Source organism: Polyergus mexicanus, unplaced genomic scaffold (assembly GCF_030449975.1).
Source record: "Polyergus mexicanus isolate NDT 795.1 unplaced genomic scaffold, iyPolMexi1.0 SCAF_11, whole genome shotgun sequence".
In the NCBI taxonomy this organism is placed as follows: Eukaryota; Metazoa; Arthropoda; class Insecta; order Hymenoptera; family Formicidae; genus Polyergus; species Polyergus mexicanus.
This window is the reverse complement of record NW_027223331.1, coordinates 8,289,149-8,311,198: the sequence shown is the minus strand read 5'-3', so window position 1 is coordinate 8,311,198 and position 22,050 is coordinate 8,289,149. Positions and strand designations below refer to the sequence as shown.

At 30.6% G+C, this 22,050-nt stretch overlaps 4 protein-coding genes across 8 annotated transcripts in view; 1 reads left to right on the top strand and 3 right to left on the bottom strand.

Moving 5' to 3' along the window:
- The window catches only part of Dlg1 (discs large 1), a 502,336-nt gene that overhangs the window by 125,826 nt on the left and 354,460 nt on the right, over positions 1-22,050 (top strand). The window lies entirely within an intron of this gene.
- On the bottom strand, positions 472-3,297 carry LOC138937624 (very long chain fatty acid elongase 7-like). Its single transcript, XM_070304073.1, has 4 exons — positions 3,252-3,297; positions 2,568-2,842; positions 999-1,301; positions 472-736 (listed from the first exon to the last, which is right to left on the bottom strand). The coding sequence occupies exons 1-4, from the start codon at positions 3,295-3,297 to the stop codon at positions 554-556; spliced, it is 807 nt and encodes a 268-aa protein (XP_070160174.1). The 3' UTR covers positions 472-553.
- LOC138937825 (very long chain fatty acid elongase 7-like) lies at positions 9,110-11,907 on the bottom strand. The gene is made up of 4 exons (XM_070304466.1): positions 11,862-11,907; positions 11,183-11,457; positions 9,596-9,898; positions 9,110-9,313 (listed from the first exon to the last, which is right to left on the bottom strand). Exons 1-4 carry the CDS (start codon positions 11,905-11,907, stop codon positions 9,110-9,112), a joined length of 828 nt encoding a protein of 275 aa, XP_070160567.1.
- Positions 16,082-18,758, bottom strand: LOC138937621 (very long chain fatty acid elongase 4-like). Its single transcript, XM_070304067.1, has 4 exons — positions 18,555-18,758; positions 17,871-18,145; positions 16,718-17,020; positions 16,082-16,461 (listed from the first exon to the last, which is right to left on the bottom strand). The coding sequence occupies exons 1-4, from the start codon at positions 18,598-18,600 to the stop codon at positions 16,291-16,293; spliced, it is 795 nt and encodes a 264-aa protein (XP_070160168.1). The 5' UTR covers positions 18,601-18,758; the 3' UTR covers positions 16,082-16,290.

The following is a 22,050-nucleotide window of genomic DNA, read 5'->3' as shown; positions in this document are numbered from 1 at the left end:
AAAAGCCGGCTGCGAACCTAATACGTTTTAAAAATTTCTTAAATAGAACTTACTGCTATTTAAAAAATGATATATTTATAGGACTTCGTCCTTCCCAAAAGCTTCATTAAATTTTATAGATACATATAGTACTTGAAGATAAAAAAAAAAGGGAATACAGGGAACTTCAAAATTTTTTTTTCACGCTTACCTATAAAGTTAAAACGCGTTTGTGCTATTACAATATTATATATTTTATAAGTGAAAGTTAAGTTTGTGTTATATTTTTTGTATTTAATAAATCTGAATGTTGTATTATCATCTTTTATAATATAAATATTGCATACAACATTTATGGAGAATTTATTAATATATCATTTTTTAAATAGCAGTAAGTTCTATTTAAGAAATTTTTAAAACGTATTAGGTTCGCAGCCGGCTTTTGTGTCTCAGAGACTGTTATATCGTCTCTACACATTGTACTTCGTCGTGTCTATTGTCTTCGCCAACCAACGTCAACGTGATGTCTGATGACGAAGTCCTTCCCAAAATCTTCGTTAAATTTTTAACTTTCTTACGGCTCTTTATCATGACTTGCGACTCTGCGTTTATTGTATGCTTTTTGATAGAAATTATAAAACAGATAGAAATTAATCATTATATTTCCGATGAATAGTATAGCCAACCAATGCTCCATTTTCTTGCAACCTGGCAGAAAGTTCTGCAAACTATATATTATTATTATGACGAATTGCACCTACAATATAAAGAAAACATTACAAATATATCATTAACTTTGGTGAATGATGTTTTTAGGGAGATTTTTAAAGATATAAAATTTATATATTTATATAGTATATATATATATATATATATATATATATATATATACATGTATTGAGATTTACGGATAATATTATGGATATTAATTAAACATGAATAAATAAGGTAATTTAAAGAGAATAGAAATGACAAACTATTCCACATAACAAATGTGCAGAAAAATTGGCAGCATTTACCATTTGTGCTATAGTTAGCCACTGTTTCATAGGTGCTATAGCCTTTTGAACGTTTGGCCCGTAAGCTGCTAGGAAGTAGTAGGTGTACATTATCACATGTATGAAATTGTTCAGCACACAGTAGAATAGTCCGGGACCAACAGCATAAAATCTTGTACCACACCATGCGAAAAGCAAGGTAGTTATATGATGGTATAAATGTAAAGCAGACACCTGATTATTTTTCTTTCTTAATACGAATATGGCTGTTTCGACGTAATCCAAGAGTTTCAACAGAAAATAATACCATACAAGTGTACATACCTGCAGTATAAGATGTATTAATTAATTTGCATTGTATATTATTTTACTAAACGAATATGTATGAGTATATTGTAAGTGATAAATAGCGTAATTATGACATTATGGTATATATACATATAATATATGTGTTGACATACATATTCATTTGATTATTAAAATAAGAATACTTTGATATATAAAAATATATACCATTAACAAGTTTTTTTTTACTTACAATTTTTGCACTATTGTTCTTCGAATAAAACAACCGAAGACTTATCGAAATTTATTTTATTTTAACGAAAATACACTGCTTAAAAAAAAATAGGGAGCACTTTTCATATCCTAAAGTTGAGCTATTTTCAAACCGCCGAAACTCGACGAAAAATCATCGTAGACAAAAAATTAAAAAAGTATTTTGAAGCTTTAACTTTAACAGACTATCAGTGGTTTAAAAAGATTTTTTTATCTTTCTTTATCTGTGCTTTAGAAAAGAACACATTGTTTTGTTTCTTAAAATTACGTATTTTTGACACTCTGCACTTCATTAAAAAATTTTTCTCGAAAAATTCAACTCAAATTCCATAAACTACAATATTTTTCCTACAAAATGTTATTTTTTTAATTTTCTTATGATTTTTTTTCACCGTGTTACGCGATTTTGAAGCTAAACCTGTATTTTCTAGAAATATGAAAAAAAAATTTTTTTTAACTTTCGATATCACGTTGCAGTTGAAACTTTAAGCTTCAAAACGCTTTCTCAATTTTTTGTCTGCTATGATTTTTCGCAGAGTATCAACACCATTTGTAAAAAATATAGGTTTAGTTTCAAAATTGTGTAACTTTATAAAAAAACAACAGGAAAATTTAGAAAAAAGCGACATTTTGTGGACAAAATGTTGTATTTTATGGAATTTGAGTTGAATTTCTCGAGAAATCTTTTTATCGAGCTGCAAAGTGTTAAAAACATAATTTTAAGGAACAACACAATGTGTTCTTTTTTAAAACAGAATAAGAAAGATGAAAAATTTTTTTGAAACTATTGATAGCGTGTTAAAGTTAAAACTTCAAGCTTCAAAATGCTTTTGTAATTTTTTGTCTACGATGATTTTTCGTTTCAAAAATAGTTTCGAAAATAATCCAATTTTTAGAGTATGAAAAGAGTTTTTTTTTTTAGTGTAACACAAAGTAATATTTAATAAAGACAAATGCGTACTGAATTTCTTTCAAGATTAGACTGTCAATGATATATATATATTCTTTTCTGTTTTATATGTAAGTTATTACCCTCATTGGAATATAATCGTAGGAGAAATCAAAAACTATGGGACACATTATATTTAGGTTTGTGAACAAACCGATATCGATGCTCTCATAAATCAACCAAGCGTTTGCCACAATTTGAAAAATATTGTACAACTTTATAAACGTTTTCATTGAATATGGCCGCCTATTCTTCATAAATCGAGGCCCACATCCGAGTATGAAATACAGATAGGCGAATATTATAAGTGGCACATGATAAGAAGATTGGATTAAAGGAAAATCTGCTACTCGTGGATCTGAAAATTTAATTAATATATTGAATTATGAGATGTATTGAATTATGTGCAAACAGATCATGAAAAGGCCATGCAGTTAAATCAATATATAAATTCTACACTTCAACATACTTCAGCGTATGTAGAGCATAATCGATATACTATGGTAACATCTGAGCCTGCGAGTAAGATCATATTTGCAGAAATGTAGAATGTTGATGTTGATTAATATATATTATAATATAAAATGAAGGAATTGAATTATAAAATGTTATTTATATTTTATTATGTAAGAAAATTTATGTTTATATAATGGTAAAACTTTTTTTTTGAAATTTTTCTGTGAATGGATTTTTCCTCGAAAATTGGAAATATTTATTAATTAAATTTGCAGTTATTATACTATAATAGCTCTAAACAATACTCTTACCAAGCTGTTTTGTCCATCGACGTTGAGCTTCTTGCAAGAAATCCATAATAGATCGGCAATTTTGTTTGTCGAACTTTATTTAATAATCTTGTCTGTTAGATTTTGCGTTATAATAAAATTTCACCGTTTGGCTAATATTATTTATATTTTAATTTATATTATAAAGTTTCTGTATCGAGACTTGACGATCAAAATCGATCACACATAATCATGTGGGTACGCGTACTCGTCTAGCACGCAATATTCATTTTGTTGCATTTATACCCTCTGCAATCGTGAACTTTGATCTTGGTTTCGTATGCAAGAATAAAAATTTTCCATCATATGATCTAACTTTGATCACTGTGTTATATATGTCATAGTGTCAATATAATTCATACGTAACGTGCAACGCACGTATGAGGAAAATTGAAATAAGTCGCAACAAAGTTGAATCTCAATCTATCAGGTAATCGGAGAATTCTATTTTGGCTGAACATCATATGAGATTCAATATTACTTATATGTTATGTATTTTTTATATAGAATTTATTTTTACATGTAATTATTAATTATAATTATAATGAAACTGCTATTTTTATTAATATTTTTAAACTTGTATAATATATATATATATATATATATATATATATATATATATATATATATATATATATATATAATATATATAATATGGCTAAGATGTAACTAGTATATGCAATTAAATATAACATTGAATCTTGACATAAATTTTGTATTAGACTTTTCCCGAATGTACTGTAGTTAGTTACTTGTCACAAAAAATATAAAAATTTTCAAAATTTAATGATAAAGAGGTAAGATAATTCTTAGAAACTTTTCGTATTATATACATCGTGTCAGTTCTCAGTCACACCGCGGGCTCTTATTATCTCCCCTCCCGAGTCATCGAGCGAGAGAGAAAGAGGGGACTCGTATTTATTTCATATTAAACGCGCATTATTTTACGCGCCGTCGGACGACGATGATAATCCCGCGACAAAATTATCATCGGATTCCGGTTCGCGCCGGAATTCCGCCTTTTCTTCCATGTTCCTCTGCTATTCTGTGACGTCGCCTCGCTTCCGCGATGGGAAGGCCGTACCGTTAATGTTGCACCGGTAACTACATCTCGCGAGGGAAACTTCATTGTGGCGACGACGCATCGACGAAAGAGCGCGGCAGTTCCGAAAATGAATCTCGATTGTTTCATTATTTCGAGAGCAGCAATTTCGAAAATATTGCTGCAATTACAAACCATGTTTTTGCCTATTCATCTAAACATGTAAGAGCCTGGAAGAAATTAATTTTTCTTTATTTTCAAATATATTTAAATGCTCTATTTATGATATATTTAAGTTATATATTATTTTCTCTAACGGATTCTTATCTTTTTACGATCAATTGATATGACATTAGACGTTAAAACTTTATATCTATGGGAAGGATTTATTGACAACGTTCGATTAAACTCTGATACGGAAAAAAACTTATTTCAGTCTTCGCGGAAACATCGCTTCTCGTTTACCAAATGCTACTATCCGATACTCTGTATATGGTATTAGGTGTACAACTTTGCTTCCGCCGTTTTCCTATAGATGGCTTTAGCGGTCAGTAGTGGTCGAAATAAATAGATCGTAGACGTCATGCAATAAACTTGGGCATCTGTCAACATAACCCCATAGAAACATTAGTCGATTTGTGTCTGCATCATAAAGTTATTCTCGATTGAAAATGTCAGTTTACGAGCCAAATTCTCGTCATTTGCGGGAGGTTTTAATTTTCTGCTTCAATATGAAGAAATCTGCGGCTGAGGCTCATCGAATGCTCTCAAATACTTATGGTGAAGCCGCTATTAGTGAAAGAACGTGTCGTGAGTGGTTTCAACGCTTCAAGAACGGTGATTTTCACGTCGAAGACCGGCATAGCGGTGGAAGAGAGAAGGTTTTCGAAGATGCAGAATTGGCGGCATTACTTAATGAAGACTCGAGTCAAAGTCAAATAGAATTGGCACGATCATTGGGAGTGACTCAACAAACAATTTCACAATGTATAACCAGTTTTTTACAATAAAGTTTCGAATTTCGGGAAAAAAAAAACGGCGGAAGCAAAGTTGTACACCTAATACATAGTTGACGATGCAAGCGTTGCTAACCTGGCAAAGAAGAATATGGATGTTTATGTTGAAGCGGGCGAGCTCAATCTATCGGATGAGCTCCTTTTCTATCTGGCGATTGGAAGAAAAAAAAAGCAACACATCGATATGCGCAAGCGAAAAACGATCTATGAGGGAAAATCCGACTCGTGCAGTCCCGAGGACGGGCTTGTCGGCGATAGCTCCCGATACTTGCCCTCCCATCGATATACGACGACGCCCAATCGACTACGCCATGGTGTAAATTATGTTCGAGAACAATGTTTTCTAGTCGCGACTAGACTAGTTTTCGCAAGACGCGAGGTAGAAAAAAAAATTATTGCGCTTACAAGCGAGACGTTCTTGAGGGATCGCTGAATTGAATGGATTTAAGCGGGGTTAATCGATTATGGAGAAGCTCGATTAGCCATGCTTAATATATCCTTCTGCAATATTGCAGACTTTATTACTTTCAAGTCGTAATCTGGATAGCTCCTTAGTGGCAAAAAGATTTCGCTTCTTAATATTTATCTCGAAAGTATGTACAGGATGGCGGGGGAGCAAGGGGGGGGGGGGTCAAACTTTTGGAGAGTTACTTTTTCTCATTTGAATTCAGTGCAGTTATTGAGAAATAAAAGATAGATTAATAAATGACTAAAAATATATATTTTTAATCAAACATAATACATAGTAAATATACAATATAAAATAAATAATAAAATATTATTTAAATCAATCAATGTTAAAAAAGAAGATACCTTTAAACTTTTGATATTTTCTTTCTTATTGAAAATTCCGTTTATAAAGATAACTATCGATTCGCAATTAAGCATTTTACGAATTATTTTTCTTAATAAAAAATGCCGTCTAATCGTTGACACATAATGTATACCAGGTTTATAATAATCATTAATACATTTTCGCATAAAATTTTATAACATGCCCATGTCGTAATATTTTAAGGATAATTAATTTGATGAAGATGATTGTCTTTGTGTGAAAAGATAAATAAACATAATTCTTTTTTTGCATTTGTATATATATATGTATATCATCTACTATGTGTTGTTTTAAAAGAAACCTAAGTGCTTCGTAACCATCATGCAATTGCAAATGATAAATTGACAGTTTTCGTTATGGTTGCAATTCGTCGAATTAATAATGTTCTGTACTCTATGCAAATCTTCTGATTATCTCGCTTCTCGAGATCTTCTTGCTTTGCCCTGAAATTTAATCCTCTCTTTACAATAAATTTATTAATAAATTGATATTTTTTTACGATTTTTATAAAAGAAATTCTATAAAAAAGGTTATAGGAAAAGAAATAATAGTGAAATGAAAGTTGTTTATTCGGTTAAGGTATAACTTGGCGTTAAATATAAATGCTAAGAACTTACAATTCTTCAGGAAAGAGCATAAAAATAATTCGTCTTGTATTTGGATAAGATTAAATGTTAAAAATTCAACAAAGATTGATTATTCAATATTTGTCGAATGTATTCATCTGCATTTGTCGTTATTTTGTTATGAAATAAATTTCTGCATATATATACAGGAGTAGTAATAGTTTCACAAAATACGGATGGATATTTTGTCAATGAATTTAATAATATAGCGCTCAAAAACCTCTAAAATCACGGTTATTTTTTACATTTTCACAAATATCAAGAAAAGTATGCGTCTTTTAACAAAAAATACCGAAACAAAAGTAGAGAATTAAATTCTCTTTCAAATGAAATCAAAGTTCATGTAGTTCCTTCCATAGATTTTGGAGCAACCGTCAATTGCTCAAAAATTACTTTTCGGCACATTTGAAATTGTTTATTAACTGGCTTATTTCAAAACCTATGGAACGAACTACAATCATTTGGATCTCATTTGAAAGATAATTTAATTCCGAACAAAAAGTCCTATAAACATGGGTCGAAAAATGCTTTCTTAAAAAGTTAGCGCCTAAAAACGTCTGAGATCACAATTTTACAAATGCTATAGAATAGAACAACACAGGCGTGCGCTGCGCGCTCGCTTTTATTTATGGACGTTTTCCAATTTTTTTAACTTTTCTTTCTTAACTTTAACTTTTTCTTTCACAAATTTTCAAACTGTCAAAAATTTCATGATTTGACAGTTGCAAATAACACGAATGAAGCAAGTCGCAGCGCACATGCGAGACAACCAACCAGCATCGCGGAAAAGAGGCAACAATACTTGCTAGAATCAACTTAACATCCCTTTTTTAGAAAGGGATTTTAATTAATGTAAAGAAATAACAGAAATATAGATTGTTATATTTGTTATGAGATAGTTATGTTATATTGTTATATTTGTTATACTACTCTTTTTTGATTATTATAATTTTATTAACTTGAATTTATTAAAATAATAAGAAATAGCACACACCCGTCGATTTCGATAATTCCATCATTTTATAATGCTTCTAGTTAACAAATTCTTTTCAATAACTTGTCTATGATAATCTGGTTAATAGCAGTGATCCAACCCTTCGGGAGAACGATTCGCAGACTTTTCATTGTAGACCCATGGACTATTCCACAACCTTCCTTAAGATGATGATTTTGACCACTGACTCGCTGCTTCGTTGATATGCCTGATGGGAGATTTCGTCGTCTCTTTTTCGGTCTGATATCTCGTCGTTATATTCCGCTGATCACCTTCTCAATTATCTCGACCGATTGTCGAATGCGTTTAACTATAAACTTATTATTAAATTATTTATCTAAAACTATGTTCTCTATTTGTTTGCAATAATCTTATCAATTTTCCCATTTAGGGAACATTCGCGAGAACCCCCATCGGGTCAGTTCACGTCGACGTTGAGCAAAATATCATATTGTTACCGTTAATTATAGATTGTTTTATGTTATGGCATTTTAATTGGATAGTATTATCTTGATAGTATTAGCGTTTTCACTTCACACATTATTAAAGAGAGAAAATAAAAATGTATGTAATATATGCATTTGAGTTAAAGCAAGCAGGAATTTTTTATACATGGAAACCATTATTAATATGTATTGGGAAGTGATACTGACGAATATATATATTTTCAAAATAAAGCTAAAAAGATATCGCTCTGTTAATTGATTTAGATTCACATTAACAAGAATATGCAGCCGACATACATACATCACATTTGCCGGAAGAAAGTTTACTGTGTTGATATAACTATAAAACTATATAAATTTGTCACGCAGACAATTGATAGTGATGAAACAGATAATATTAGATAACATCAAATAAATTCGTGATATTATTCAACAAAATAATATTTTAGTTTATTATTAGATATACAACTATAGAGAAATAGTTTTGTATACAAAGCATAGAAAATATCTAAACAATGAATAAATAATTTAAAAATTTATTAGAGAATGTGATATATTGCAAATTCGAAAAGCATCGATTATTGTTTGTTTTTACAGTCGAATGTAAAAACAAACAATAATCGATGCTTTTAAAATTTGCACAATATCTCACTATCTATAAGATTTTCCTTTTGGGTTTATTGTATGCTTCTTGATAGAAATTATAAAACATATAGAAATTCATCATTAACTTTCCGATGTGTAGTATGACTAACCAATGCTTCATTACCTTTATCTTCAAGTACTATATGTTGAGAGAAACGTATCATTTGAAAACTATATCACCTATTTAAACCAAGTATCTTTTTTATAAGTCGACGAAGTCCTTCCCAAAAGCTTCATTAAATTTTTAACTTTCTTATGGCTCTTTCCTTATCATGATTTGCGACTCTGCGTTTATTGTATGCTTTTTGATAGAAATTATAAAACAGATAGAAATTAATCATTATATTTCCGATGAATAGTATAGCCAACCAATGCTTCACTACCTTGCAACCTGGCAGAAAGTTCTGCAAACTACATATTATTATTATGACGAATTGCACCTACAATATAAAGAAAACATTACAAATATATCATTAACTTTGGTGAATGATGTTTTTAGGGAGATTTTTAAAGATATAAAATTTATATATTTATATAGTATTATATACATTATATATATATATATATATATATATATATATATATATATATATACATGTGTTAAGATTTTCGGATAATATTATGGATATTAATTAAACATGAATAAATAAGGTAATTTAAAGGGAATAGAAATGACAAACTATTCCACATAACAAATGTGCAGAAAAATTGGCAGCATTTACCATTTGTGCTATAGTTAGCCACTGTTTCATAGGTGCTATAGCCTTTTGAACGTTTGGCCCGTAAGCTGCTAGGAAGTAGTAGGTGTACATTATCACATGTATGAAATTGTTCAGCACACAGTAGAATAGTCCGGGACCAACAGCGTAAAATCTTGTAGCACACCATGCGAAAAGCAAGGTAGTTATATGATGGTATAAATGTAAACCAGACACCTGATTATTTTTCTTTCTTAATACGAATATGACTGTTTCGACGTAATCCAAGAGTTTCAACAGAAAATAATACCATACAAGTGTACATACCTGCAGTATAAGATGTATTAATTAATTTGCATTGTATATTATTTTACTAAACGAATATGTATGAGTATATTGTAAGTGATAAATAGCGTAATTATGACATTATGGCATATATACATATAATATATGTGTTGACATACATATTCATTTGATTATTAAAATAAGAATACTTTGATATATAAAAATATATACCATTAACAAGTTTTTTTTTACTTACAATTTTTGCACTATTGTTCTTCGAATAAAACAAGCGAAGACTTATCGAAATTTATTTTATTTTAACGAAAATACACTGCTTAATAAAAAATAGGGAGCACTTTTCATATCCTAAAAATTGAGCTATTTTCAAACCGCCGAAACTCGACGAAAAATCATCGTAGACAAAAAATTAAAAAAGTATTTTGAAGCTTTAACTTTAACAGACTATCAGTGGTTTAAAAAGATCTTTTTATCTTTCTTTATCTGTGCTTTAGAAAAGAACACATTGTTTTGTTTCTTAAAATTACGTATTTTTGACACTCTGCACTTCGTTAAAAAATTTTTCTCGAAAAATTCAACTCAAATTCCATAAACTACAATATTTTTCCTACAAAATGTTATTTTTTTAATTTTCTTATGATTTTTTTTCACCGTGTTACGCGATTTTGAAGCTAAACCTGTATTTTCTAGAAATATGAAAAAAAAATTTTTTTTAACTATCGATATCACGTTGCAGTTGAAACTTTAAGCTTCAAAACGCTTTCTCAATTTTTTGTCTGCTATGATTTTTCGCAGAGTATCAACACCATTTGTAAAAAATATAGGTGTAGTTTCAAAATTGTGTAACTTTATAAAAAAACAACAGGAAAATTTAGAAAAAAGCGACATTTTGTGGACAAAATGTTGTATTTTATGGAATTTGAGTTGAATTTCTCGAGAAATCTTTTTATCGAGCTGCAAAGTGTTAAAAACATAATTTTAAGGAACAACACAATGTGTTCTTTTTTAAAACAGAATAAGAAAGATGAAAAATTTTTTTGAAACTATTGATAGCGTGTTAAAGTTAAAACTTCAAGCTTCAAAATGCTTTTGTAATTTTTTGTCTACGATGATTTTTCGTTTCAAAAATAGTTTCGAAAATAATCCAATTTTTAGAGTATGAAAAGAGTTTTTTTTTTAGTGTAACACAAAGTAATATTTAATAAAGACAAATGCGTACTGAATTTCTTTCAAGATTAGACGTTAAATAGACATCTGTCAATGATATATATATATATATTCTTTTCTGTTTTATATGTAAATTATTACCCTCATTGGAATATAATCGTAGGAGAAATCAAGAACTACGGGACACATTACATTTATGTTTGTGAACAAACCGATATCGATGCTCTCATAAATCAACCAAGCGTTTGCCACAATTTGAAAAATATTGTACAACTTTATAAACGTTTTCATTGAATATGGCCGCCTATTCTTCATAAATCGAGGCCCACATCCGAGTATGAAATACAGATAGGCGAATATTATAAGTGGCACATGATAAGAAGATTGGATTAAAGGAAAATCTGCTACTCGTGGATCTGAAAATTTAATTAATATATTGAATTATGAGATGTATTGAATTATGGGCAAACAGATCATGAAAAGGCAGTTAGATCAATATATAAATTCCACATTTCAACATACTTCAGCGTATGTAGAGCATAATCGATATACTACGGTAACATCTGAGCCTGCGAGTAAGATCATATTTGCAGAAATGTAGAATGTTGATGTTGATTAATATATATTATAATATAAAATGAAGGAATTGAATTATAAAATGTTATTTATATTTTATTATGTAAGAAAATTTATGTTTATATAATGGTAAAACTTTTTTTTTGAAATTTTTCTGTGAATGGATTTTTCCTCGAAAATTGGAAATATTTATTAATTAAATTTGCAGTTATTATACTATAATAGCTCTAAACAATACTCTTACCAAGCTGTTTTGTCCATCGACGTTGAGCTTCTTGCAAGAAATCCATAATAGATCGGCAATTTTGTTTGTCGATCTTTATTTAATAATCTTGTCTGTTAGATTTTGCGTTATAATAAAATTTCACCGTTTGGCTAATATTATTTATATTTTAATTTATATTATAAAGTTTCTGTATCGAGACTTGACGATCAAAATCGATCACACATAATCATGTGGGTACGCGTACTCGTCTAGCACGCAATATTCATTTTGTTGCATTTATACCCTCTGCAATCGTGAACTTTGATCTTGGTTTCGTATGCAAGAATAAAAATTTTCCATCATATGATCTAACTTTGATCACTGTGTTATATATGTCATAGTGTCAATATAATTCATACGTAACGTGCAACGCACGTATGAGGAAAATTGAAATAAGTCGCAACAAAGTTGAATCTCAATCTATCAGGTAATCGGAGAATTCTATTTTGGCTGAACATCATATGAGATTCAATATTACTTATATGTTATGTATTTTTTATATAGAATTTATTTTTACATGTAATTATTAATTATAATTATAATGAAACTGCTATTTTTATTAATATTTTTAAACTTGTATAATATATATATATATATATATATATATATATATATATATATATATATATATATATAATATATATAATATGGCTAAGATGTAACTAGTATATGCAATTAAATATAACATTGAATCTTGACATAAATTTTGTATTAGACTTTTCCCGAATGTACTGTAGTTAGTTACTTGTCACAAAAAATATAAAAATTTTCAAAATTTAATGATAAAGAGGTAAGATAATTCTTAGAAACTTTTCGTATTATATACATCGTGTCAGTTCTCAGTCACACCGCGGGCTCTTATTATCTCCCCTCCCGAGTCATCGAGCGAGAGAGAAAGAGGGGACTCGTATTTATTTCATATTAAACGCGCATTATTTTACGCGCCGTCGGACGACGATGATAATCCCGCGACAAAATTATCATCGGATTCCGGTTCGCGCCGGAATTCCGCCTTTTCTTCCATGTTCCTCTGCTATTCTGTGACGTCGCCTCGCTTCCGCGATGGGAAGGCCGTACCGTTAATGTTGCACCGGTAACTACATCTCGCGAGGGAAACTTCATTGTGGCGACGACGCATCGACGAAAGAGCGCGGCAGTTCCGAAAATGAATCTCGATTGTTTCATTATTTCGAGAGCAGCAATTTCGAAAATATTGCTGCAATTACAAACCATGTTTTTGCCTATTCATCTAAACATGTAAGAGCCTGGAAGAAATTAATTTTTCTTTATTTTCAAATATATTTAAATGCTCTATTTATGATATATTTAAGTTATATATTATTTTCTCTAACGGATTCTTATCTTTTTACGATCAATTGATATGACATTAGACGTTAAAACTTTATATCTATGGGAAGGATTTATTGACAACGTTCGATTAAACTCTGATACGGAAAAAAACTTATTTCAGTCTTCGCGGAAACATCGCTTCTCGTTTACCAAATGCTACTATCCGATACTCTGTATATGGTATTAGGTGTACAACTTTGCTTCCGCCGTTTTCCTATAGATGGCTTTAGCGGTCAGTAGTGGTCGAAATAAATAGATCGTAGACGTCATGCAATAAACTTGGGCATCTGTCAACATAACCCCATAGAAACATTAGTCGATTTGTGTCTGCATCATAAAGTTATTCTCGATTGAAAATGTCAGTTTACGAGCCAAATTCTCGTCATTTGCGGGAGGTTTTAATTTTCTGCTTCAATATGAAGAAATCTGCGGCTGAGGCTCATCGAATGCTCTCAAATACTTATGGTGAAGCCGCTATTAGTGAAAGAACGTGTCGTGAGTGGTTTCAACGCTTCAAGAACGGTGATTTTCACGTCGAAGACCGGCATAGCGGTGGAAGAGAGAAGGTTTTCGAAGATGCAGAATTGGCGGCATTACTTAATGAAGACTCGAGTCAAAGTCAAATAGAATTGGCACGATCATTGGGAGTGACTCAACAAACAATTTCACAATGTATAACCAGTTTTTTACAATAAAGTTTCGAATTTCGGGAAAAAAAAACGGCGGAAGCAAAGTTGTACACCTAATACATAGTTGACGATGCAAGCGTTGCTAACCTGGCAAAGAAGAATATGGATGTTTATGTTGAAGCGGGCGAGCTCAATCTATCGGATGAGCTCCTTTTCTATGTGGTGATTGGAAGAAAAAAAAAGCAACACATCGATATGCGCAAGCGAAAAACGATCTATGAGGGAAAATCCGACTCGTGCAGTCCCGAGGACGGGCTTGTCGGCGATAGCCCCCGATACTTGCCCTCCCATCGATATACGACGACGCCCAATCGACTACGCCATGGTGTAAATTATGTCCGAGAACAATGTTTTCTAGTCGCGACTAGACTAGTTTTCGCAAGACGCGAGGTAGAAAAAAAAATTATTGCGCTTACAAGCGAGACGTTCTTGAGGGATCGCTGAATTGAATGGATTTAAGCGGGGTTAATCGATTATGGAGAAGCTCGATTAGCCATGCTTAATATATCCTTCTGCAATATTGCAGACTTTATTACTTTCAAGTCGTAATCTGGATAGCTCCTGGATAGTGGCAAAAAGATTTCGCTTCTTAATATTTATCTCGAAAGTATGTACAGGATGGTGGGGGAGGAAGGGGGGGGGGGACAAACTTTTGGAGAGTTACTTTTTCTTATTTGAATTCAGTGCAGTTATTGAGAAATAAAAGATAGATTAATAAATGACGAAAAATATATATTTTTAATCAAACATAATACACAGTAAATATATTATATAAAATAAATAATAAAATATTATTTAAATCAATCAATGTTAAAAAAGAAGATACCTTTAAACTTTTGATATTTTCTTTCTTATTGAAAATTCCGTTTATAAAGATAACTATCGATTCGCAATTAAGCATTTTACGAATTATTTTTCTTAATAAAAAATGCCGTCTAACCGTTGACACATAATGTATACCAGGTTTATAATAATCATTAATACATTTTCGCATAAAATTTTATAACATGCCCATGTCGTAATATTTTAAGGATAATAAATTTGATGAAGATGATTGTCTTTGTCTGAAAAGATAAATAAACATAATTCTTTTTTTGCATTTGTATATATATATGTATATCATCTACTATGTGTTGTTCTAAAAGAAACCTAAGTGCTTCGTAACCATCATGCAATTGCAAATGATAAATTGACAGTTTTCGTTATGGTTGCAATTCGTCGAATTAATAATGTTCTGTACTCTATGCAAATCTTCTGATTATCTCGCTTCTCGAGATCTTCTTGCTTTGCCCTGAAATTAAATTATTTTTACTAAAACTATGTTCTCTGTTTGTTTGCAATAATCTTATCAATTTTCCCATTTAGGGAACATTCGCGAGAACCCCCATCGGGTCAGTTCACGTCGACGTTGAGCAAAATATCATATTGTTACCGTTAATTATAGATTGTTTTATGTTATGTCATTTTAACTGGATAGTATTATCTTGATAGTATTAGCGTTTTCACTTCACACATTATTAAAGAGAGAAAATAAAAATGTATGTAATATATGCATTTGAGTTAAAGCAAGCAGGAATTTTTTATACATGGAAACCATTATTAATATGTATTGGGAAGTGATACTGACGAATATATATATTTTCAAAATAAAGCTAAAAAGATATCGCTCTGTTAATTGATTTAGATTCACATTAACAAGAATATGCAGCCGACATACATACATCACATTTGCCGGAAGAAAGTTTACTGTGTTGATATAACTATAAAACTATATAAATTTGTCACGCAGACAATTGATAGTGATGAAACAGATAATAGTAGATAACATCAAATAAATTCGTGATATTATTCAACAAAATAATATTTTAGTTTATTAGATATACAACTATAGAGAAATAGTTTTGTATACAAAGCATAGAAAATATCTAAACAATGAATAAATAATTTAAAAATTTATTAGAGAATGTGATATATTATATTACAAAATATTTGACAAAGTTGTATAGCATATACGAAACGGAACATTGGGACATTTATTGATTATTATTAACAGCTTCTTGTTCCTATATTTACATTTTGTACATTTATATATGTAAAACATATTCATCAGTATTCTACTATATATATACAATTGAATGTTCATATTATAAATTTGTTCATTAGTATTGTGCATTAACTGATTATCGATAAAATAAACTTTGTGTTCTGCACTGCTCTTTTTATTATTTATAATTATCATATAATGATGTTAAGGTGAGAAATCGAGCAAAAAATAACGTTTTTTGATCCCGATAAGTTTAAGATACAAACATTCGACTGTAAAAACAAACAATAATCGATGCTTTTCGAATTTGCATGTATCTCACTATCTATAAGATTTTCCTCTTGGGTTTATTGTATGCTTCTTGATAGAAATTATAAAACAGATAGAAATTCATCATTAAATTTCCGATGTATAGTATGGCCAACCAATGCTTCACTACCTTGCAACCTGGCAGAAAGTTCTGCAAACTATATATTATCATTATGACGAATTGCACCTACAATATAAAGAAAACATTACAAATATATCATTAACTTTGGTGAATGATGTTTTTAGGGAGATTTTTAAAGATATAAAATTTATATATTTATATAGTATATATATATATATATATATATATACATACATGTGTTGAGATTTATGGATAATATTATGGATATTAATTAAACATGAATAAATAAGGTAATTTAAAGGGAATAGAAATGACAAACTATTCCACATAACAAATATGCAAAAAAATTGGCAGCATTTACCATTTGTGCTATAGTTATCCACTGTTTCATAGGTGCTATAGCCTTTTGAACGTTTGGCCCGTAAGCTGCTAGGAAGTAGTAGATGTACATTATCATATGTATGAAATCGTTCAGCACAGAGTAGAATAGTGCGGGACTAACAGCGTAAAATCTTGTACCACACCATGCTAAAAGCAAGGTAGTTATATGATGGTATAAATGTAAACCAGACACCTGATTATTTTTTTTTCTTAATACGAATATGGCTGTTTCGACGTAATCAAAGAGTTTCAACAGAAAATGATACCATAAAAGCGTACATACCTGCAGTATAAGATGTATTAATTAATTTGCATTGTATATTATTTTACAAAATGAATATGTATGAGTATATTGTAAGTGATAAATAGCGTAATTATGACATTATATATACATATAATATATGTGTTGACATATGTATTCATTTGATTATTAAAATAAGAATACTTTGATATATAAAAATATATATCATTAACAAGTTTTTTTTTTATCTATCGATATCATGTTGCATTTGAAACTTCAAGCTTCAAAATGCTTTCTCAATTTTTTGTCTGCGATGATTTTTCGCAGAGTATCAACACCATTTATAAAAAATATAGGTTAGTTTTAAAATTAACTTGCGTGTAACTTTATTATTATTATTTAAAAAAAAAAAGGAGGAGAATTTTAAAAAAAGCATTTTGTGGACAAAATGTTGTATTTTCTGGAATTTGAGTTGAATTTCTTGAGAAATTTTTTTATCGAGCTGCAGAGTGTTAAAAACATAATTTTAAGGAACAACACAGTGTGTTCTTTTTTAAAACACAGAATAAGAAAGATGAAAAATATTTTTAAAACTAATGATAGCGTGTTAAAGTTAAAACTTCAAGCTTCAAAATGCTTTTGTAATTTTTTGTCTACGATGATTTTTCGTTTCAAAAATAGTTACGAAAATAATCCAATTTTTAGAGTATGAAGAGTTTTTTTTTTATTTATTATTATTATTATTATTATTATTAGTGTAACACAAAGTTATATTTAATAAAGACAAATGCGTACTGAATTTCTTTCAAGATTAGACTTTAAATAGACATCTGTCAATGATATATACATATATATATATATATTCTTTTCTGTTTTATATGTAAATTATTACCCTCATTGGAATATAATCGTAGGAGAAATCAAGAACTACGGGACACATTACATTTATGTTTGTGAACAAACCGATATCGATGCTCTCATAAATCAACCAAGCGTTTGCCACAATTTGAAAAATATTGTACAACTTTATAAACGTTTTCAATGAATATGGCCGCCTATTCTTCATAAATCGAGGCCCACATCCGAGTATGAAATACAGATAGGCGAATATTATAAGTGGCACATGATAAGAAGATTGGATTAAAGGAAAATCTGCTACTCGTGGATCTGAAAATTTAATTAATATATTGAATTATGAGATGTATTGAATTATGTGCAAACAGATCATGAAAAGGCCATGCAGTTAAATCAATATATAAATTCTACACTTCAACATACTTCAGCGTATGTAGAGCATAATCGATATACTATGGTAACATCTGAGCCTGCGAGTAAGATCATATTTGCAGAAATGTAGAATGTTGATGTTGATTAATATATATTAATATATAAAATGAAGGAATTGAATTATAAAATGTTATTTATATTTTATTATGTAAGAAAATTTATGTTTATATAATGGTAAAACTTTTTTTTTGATATTTTTCTGTGAATGGATTTTTCCTCGAAAATTGGAAATATTTATTAATTAAATTTGAAGTTATTTTACTATAATAGCTCTAAACAATACTCTTACCAAGCTGTTTTGTCCATAGACGTTGAGCCTCTTGCAAGAAATCCATAATAGATCGGCAATTTTGTTTGTCGAACTTTATTTAATAATCTTGTCTGTTAGATTTTGCGTTATAATAAAATTTCACCGTTTGGCTAATATTATTTATATTTTAATTTATATTATAATGTTTCTGTATCGAGACTTGACGATCACAATCGATCACACATAATCATGTGGTACGCGTAGTCGTCTAGCACGCAATATTCATTTTGTTGCATTTATACCCTCTGCTATCGTGAACTTTGATCTTGGTTTCGTATGCAAGAATAAAAATTTTCCATCATATGATCTAACTTTGATCACTGTGTTATATATGTCATAGTGTCAATATAATTCATACGTAACGTGCAACGCACGTATGAGGAAAATTGAAATAAGTCGCAACAAAGTTCAATCTCAATCTATCAGGTAATCGGAGAATTCTATTTTGGCTGAACATCATATGAGATTCAATATTACTTATATGTTATGTATTTTTTATATAGAATTTATTTTTACATGTAATTATTAATTATAATTATAATGAAACTGCTATTTTTACTAACATTTTTAAACTTGTATAATATATATATATAATATATATAATATGGCTAAGATGTAACTAGTATATAGTTGCAACTAAAGCGGTATAACATTGAATCTTGACATAAATTTTGTATTAGACTTTTCCCGAATGTACTGTAGTTAGTTACTTGTCACAAAAAATATAAAAATTTTCAAAATTTAATGATAAAGAGGTAAGATAATTCTTAGAAACTTTTCGTATTATATACATCGTGTCAGTTCTCAGTCACACCGCGGGCTCTTATTATCTCCCCTCCCGAGTCATCGAGCGAGAGAGAAAGAGGGGACTCGTATTTATTTCATATTAAACGCGCATTATTTTACGCGCCGTCGGACGACGATGATAATCCCGCGACAAAATTATCATCGGATTCCGGTTCGCGCCGGAATTCCGCCTTTTCTTCCATGTTCCTCTGCTATTCTGTGACGTCGCCTCGCTTCCGCGATGGGAAGGCCGTACCGTTAATGTTGCACCGGTAACTACATCTCGCGAGGGAAACTTCATTGTGGCGACGACGCATCGACGAAAGAGCGCGGCAGTTCCGAAAATGAATCTCGATTGTTTCATTATTTCGAGAGCAGCAATCTCGAAAATATTGCTGCAATTACAAACCATGTTTTTGCCTATTCATCTAAACATGTAAGAGCCTGGAAGAAATTAATTTTTCTTTATTTTCAAATATATTTAAATGCTCTATTTATGATATATTTAAGTTATATATTATTTTCTCTAACGGATTCTTATCTTTTTACGATCAATTGATATGACATTAGACGTTAAAACTTTATATCTATGGGAAGGATTTATTGACAACGTTCGATTAAACTCTGATACGGAAAAAAACTTATTTCAGTCTTCGCGGAAACATCGCTTCTCGTTTACCAAATGCTACTATCCGATACTCTGTATATGGTATTAGGTGTACAACTTTGCTTCCGCCGTTTTCCTATAGATGGCTTTAGCGGTCAGTAGTGGTCGAAATAAATAGATCGTAGACGTCATGCAATAAACTTGGGCATCTGTCAACATAACCCCATAGAAACATTAGTCGATTTGTGTCTGCATCATAAAGTTATTCTCGATTGAAAATGTCAGTTTACGAGCCAAATTCTCGTCATTTGCGGGAGGTTTTAATTTTCTGCTTCAATATGAAGAAATCTGCGGCTGAGGCTCATCGAATGCTCTCAAATACTTATGGTGAAGCCGCTATTAGTGAAAGAACGTGTCGTGAGTGGTTTCAACGCTTCAAGAACGGTGATTTTCACGTCGAAGACCGGCATAGCGGTGGAAGAGAGAAGGTTTTCGAAGATGCAGAATTGGAGGCATTACTTAATGAAGACTCGAGTCAAAGTCAAATAGAATTGGCACGATCATTGGGAGTGACTCAACAAACAATTTCACAATGTATAACCAGTTTTTTACAATAAAGTTTCGAATTTCGGGAAAAAAAAACGGCGGAAGCAAAGTTGTACACCTAATACATAGTTGACGATGCAAGCGTTGCTAACCTGGCAAAGAAGAATATGGATGTTTATGTTGAAGCGGGCGAGCTCAATCTATCGGATGAGCTCCTTTTCTATGTGGTGATTGGAAGAAAAAAAAAGCAACACATCGATATGCGCAAGCGAAAAACGATCTATGAGGGAAAATCCGACTCGTGCAGTCCCGAGGACGGGCTTGTCGGCGATAGCCCCCGATACTTGCCCTCCCATCGATATACGACGACGCCCAATCGACTACGCCATGGTGTAAATTATGTCCGAGAACAATGTTTTCTAGTCGCGACTAGACTAATTTTCGCAAGACGCGAGGTAGAAAAAAAAATTATTGCGCTTACAAGCGAGACGTTCTTGAGGGATCGCTGAATTGAATGGATTTAAGCGGGGTTAATCGATTATGGAGAAGCTCGATTAGCCATGCTTAATATATCCTTCTGCAATATTGCAGACTTTATTACTTTCAAGTCGTAATCTGGATAGCTCCTGGATAGTGGCAAAAAGATTTCGCTTCTTAATATTTATCTCGAAAGTATGTACAGGATGGTGGGGGAGGAAGGGGGGGGGGGACAAACTTTTGGAGAGTTACTTTTTCTCATTTGAATTCAGTGCAGTTATTGAGAAATAAAAGATAGATTAATAAATGACGAAAAATATATATTTTTAATCAAACATAATACACAGTAAATATACAATATAAAATAAATAATAAAATATTATTTAAATCAATCAATGTTAAAAAAGAAGATACCTTTAAACTTTTGATATTTTCTTTCTTATTGAAAATTCCGTTTATAAAGATAACTATCGATTCGCAATTAAGCATTTTACGAATTATTTTTCTTAATAAAAAATGCCGTCTAACCGTTGACACATAATGTATACCAGGTTTATAATAATCATTAATACATTTTCGCATAAAATTTTATAACATGCCCATGTCGTAATATTTTAAGGATAATAAATTTGATGAAGATGATTGTCTTTGTCTGAAAAGATAAATAAACATAATTCTTTTTTTGCATTTGTATATATATATGTATATCATCTACTATGTGTTGTTCTAAAAGAAACCTAAGTGCTTCGTAACCATCATGCAATTGCAAATGATAAATTGACAGTTTTCGTTATGGTTGCAATTCGTCGAATTAATAATGTTCTGTACTCTATGCAAATCTTCTGATTATCTCGCTTCTCGAGATCTTCTTGCTTTGCCCTGAAATTAAATTATTTTTACTAAAACTATGTTCTCTGTTTGTTTGCAATAATCTTATCAATTTTCCCATTTAGGGAACATTCACGAGAACCCCCATCGGGTCAGTTCACGTCGACGTTGAGCAAAATATCATATTGTTACCGTTAATTATAGATTGTTTTATGTTATGTCATTTTAACT

Bases quoted from the DNA above. Each gene is read 5' to 3' on its own strand.
- LOC138937621 (XM_070304067.1), bottom strand. From the start codon at position 18,600: ATGGATTTCTTGCAAGAGGCTCAACGTCTATGGACAAAACAGCTTG. The intron at 17,021-17,870 runs GTAATAATTTAC...CTTATACTGCAG, and splicing joins ACGATTATATTCCAATGAGG to GTATGTACGCTTTTATGGTA. The intron at 16,462-16,717 runs GTAAATGCTGCC...TTTATATTGTAG, and splicing joins GGATAACTATAGCACAAATG to GTGCAATTCGTCATAATGAT.
- LOC138937624 (XM_070304073.1), bottom strand. From the start codon at position 3,297: ATGGATTTCTTGCAAGAAGCTCAACGTCGATGGACAAAACAGCTTG. The intron at 2,843-3,251 runs GTAAGAGTATTG...TTAAATTTTCAG, and splicing joins TCGATGGACAAAACAGCTTG to ATCCACGAGTAGCAGATTTT. The intron at 737-998 runs GTAAATGCTGCC...TTTATATTGTAG, and splicing joins GGCTAACTATAGCACAAATG to GTGCAATTCGTCATAATAAT.
- LOC138937825 (XM_070304466.1), bottom strand. From the start codon at position 11,907: ATGGATTTCTTGCAAGAAGCTCAACGTCGATGGACAAAACAGCTTG. The intron at 11,458-11,861 runs GTAAGAGTATTG...TTAAATTTTCAG, and splicing joins TCGATGGACAAAACAGCTTG to ATCCACGAGTAGCAGATTTT. The intron at 9,899-11,182 runs GTAATAATTTAC...CTTATACTGCAG, and splicing joins ACGATTATATTCCAATGAGG to GTATGTACACTTGTATGGTA.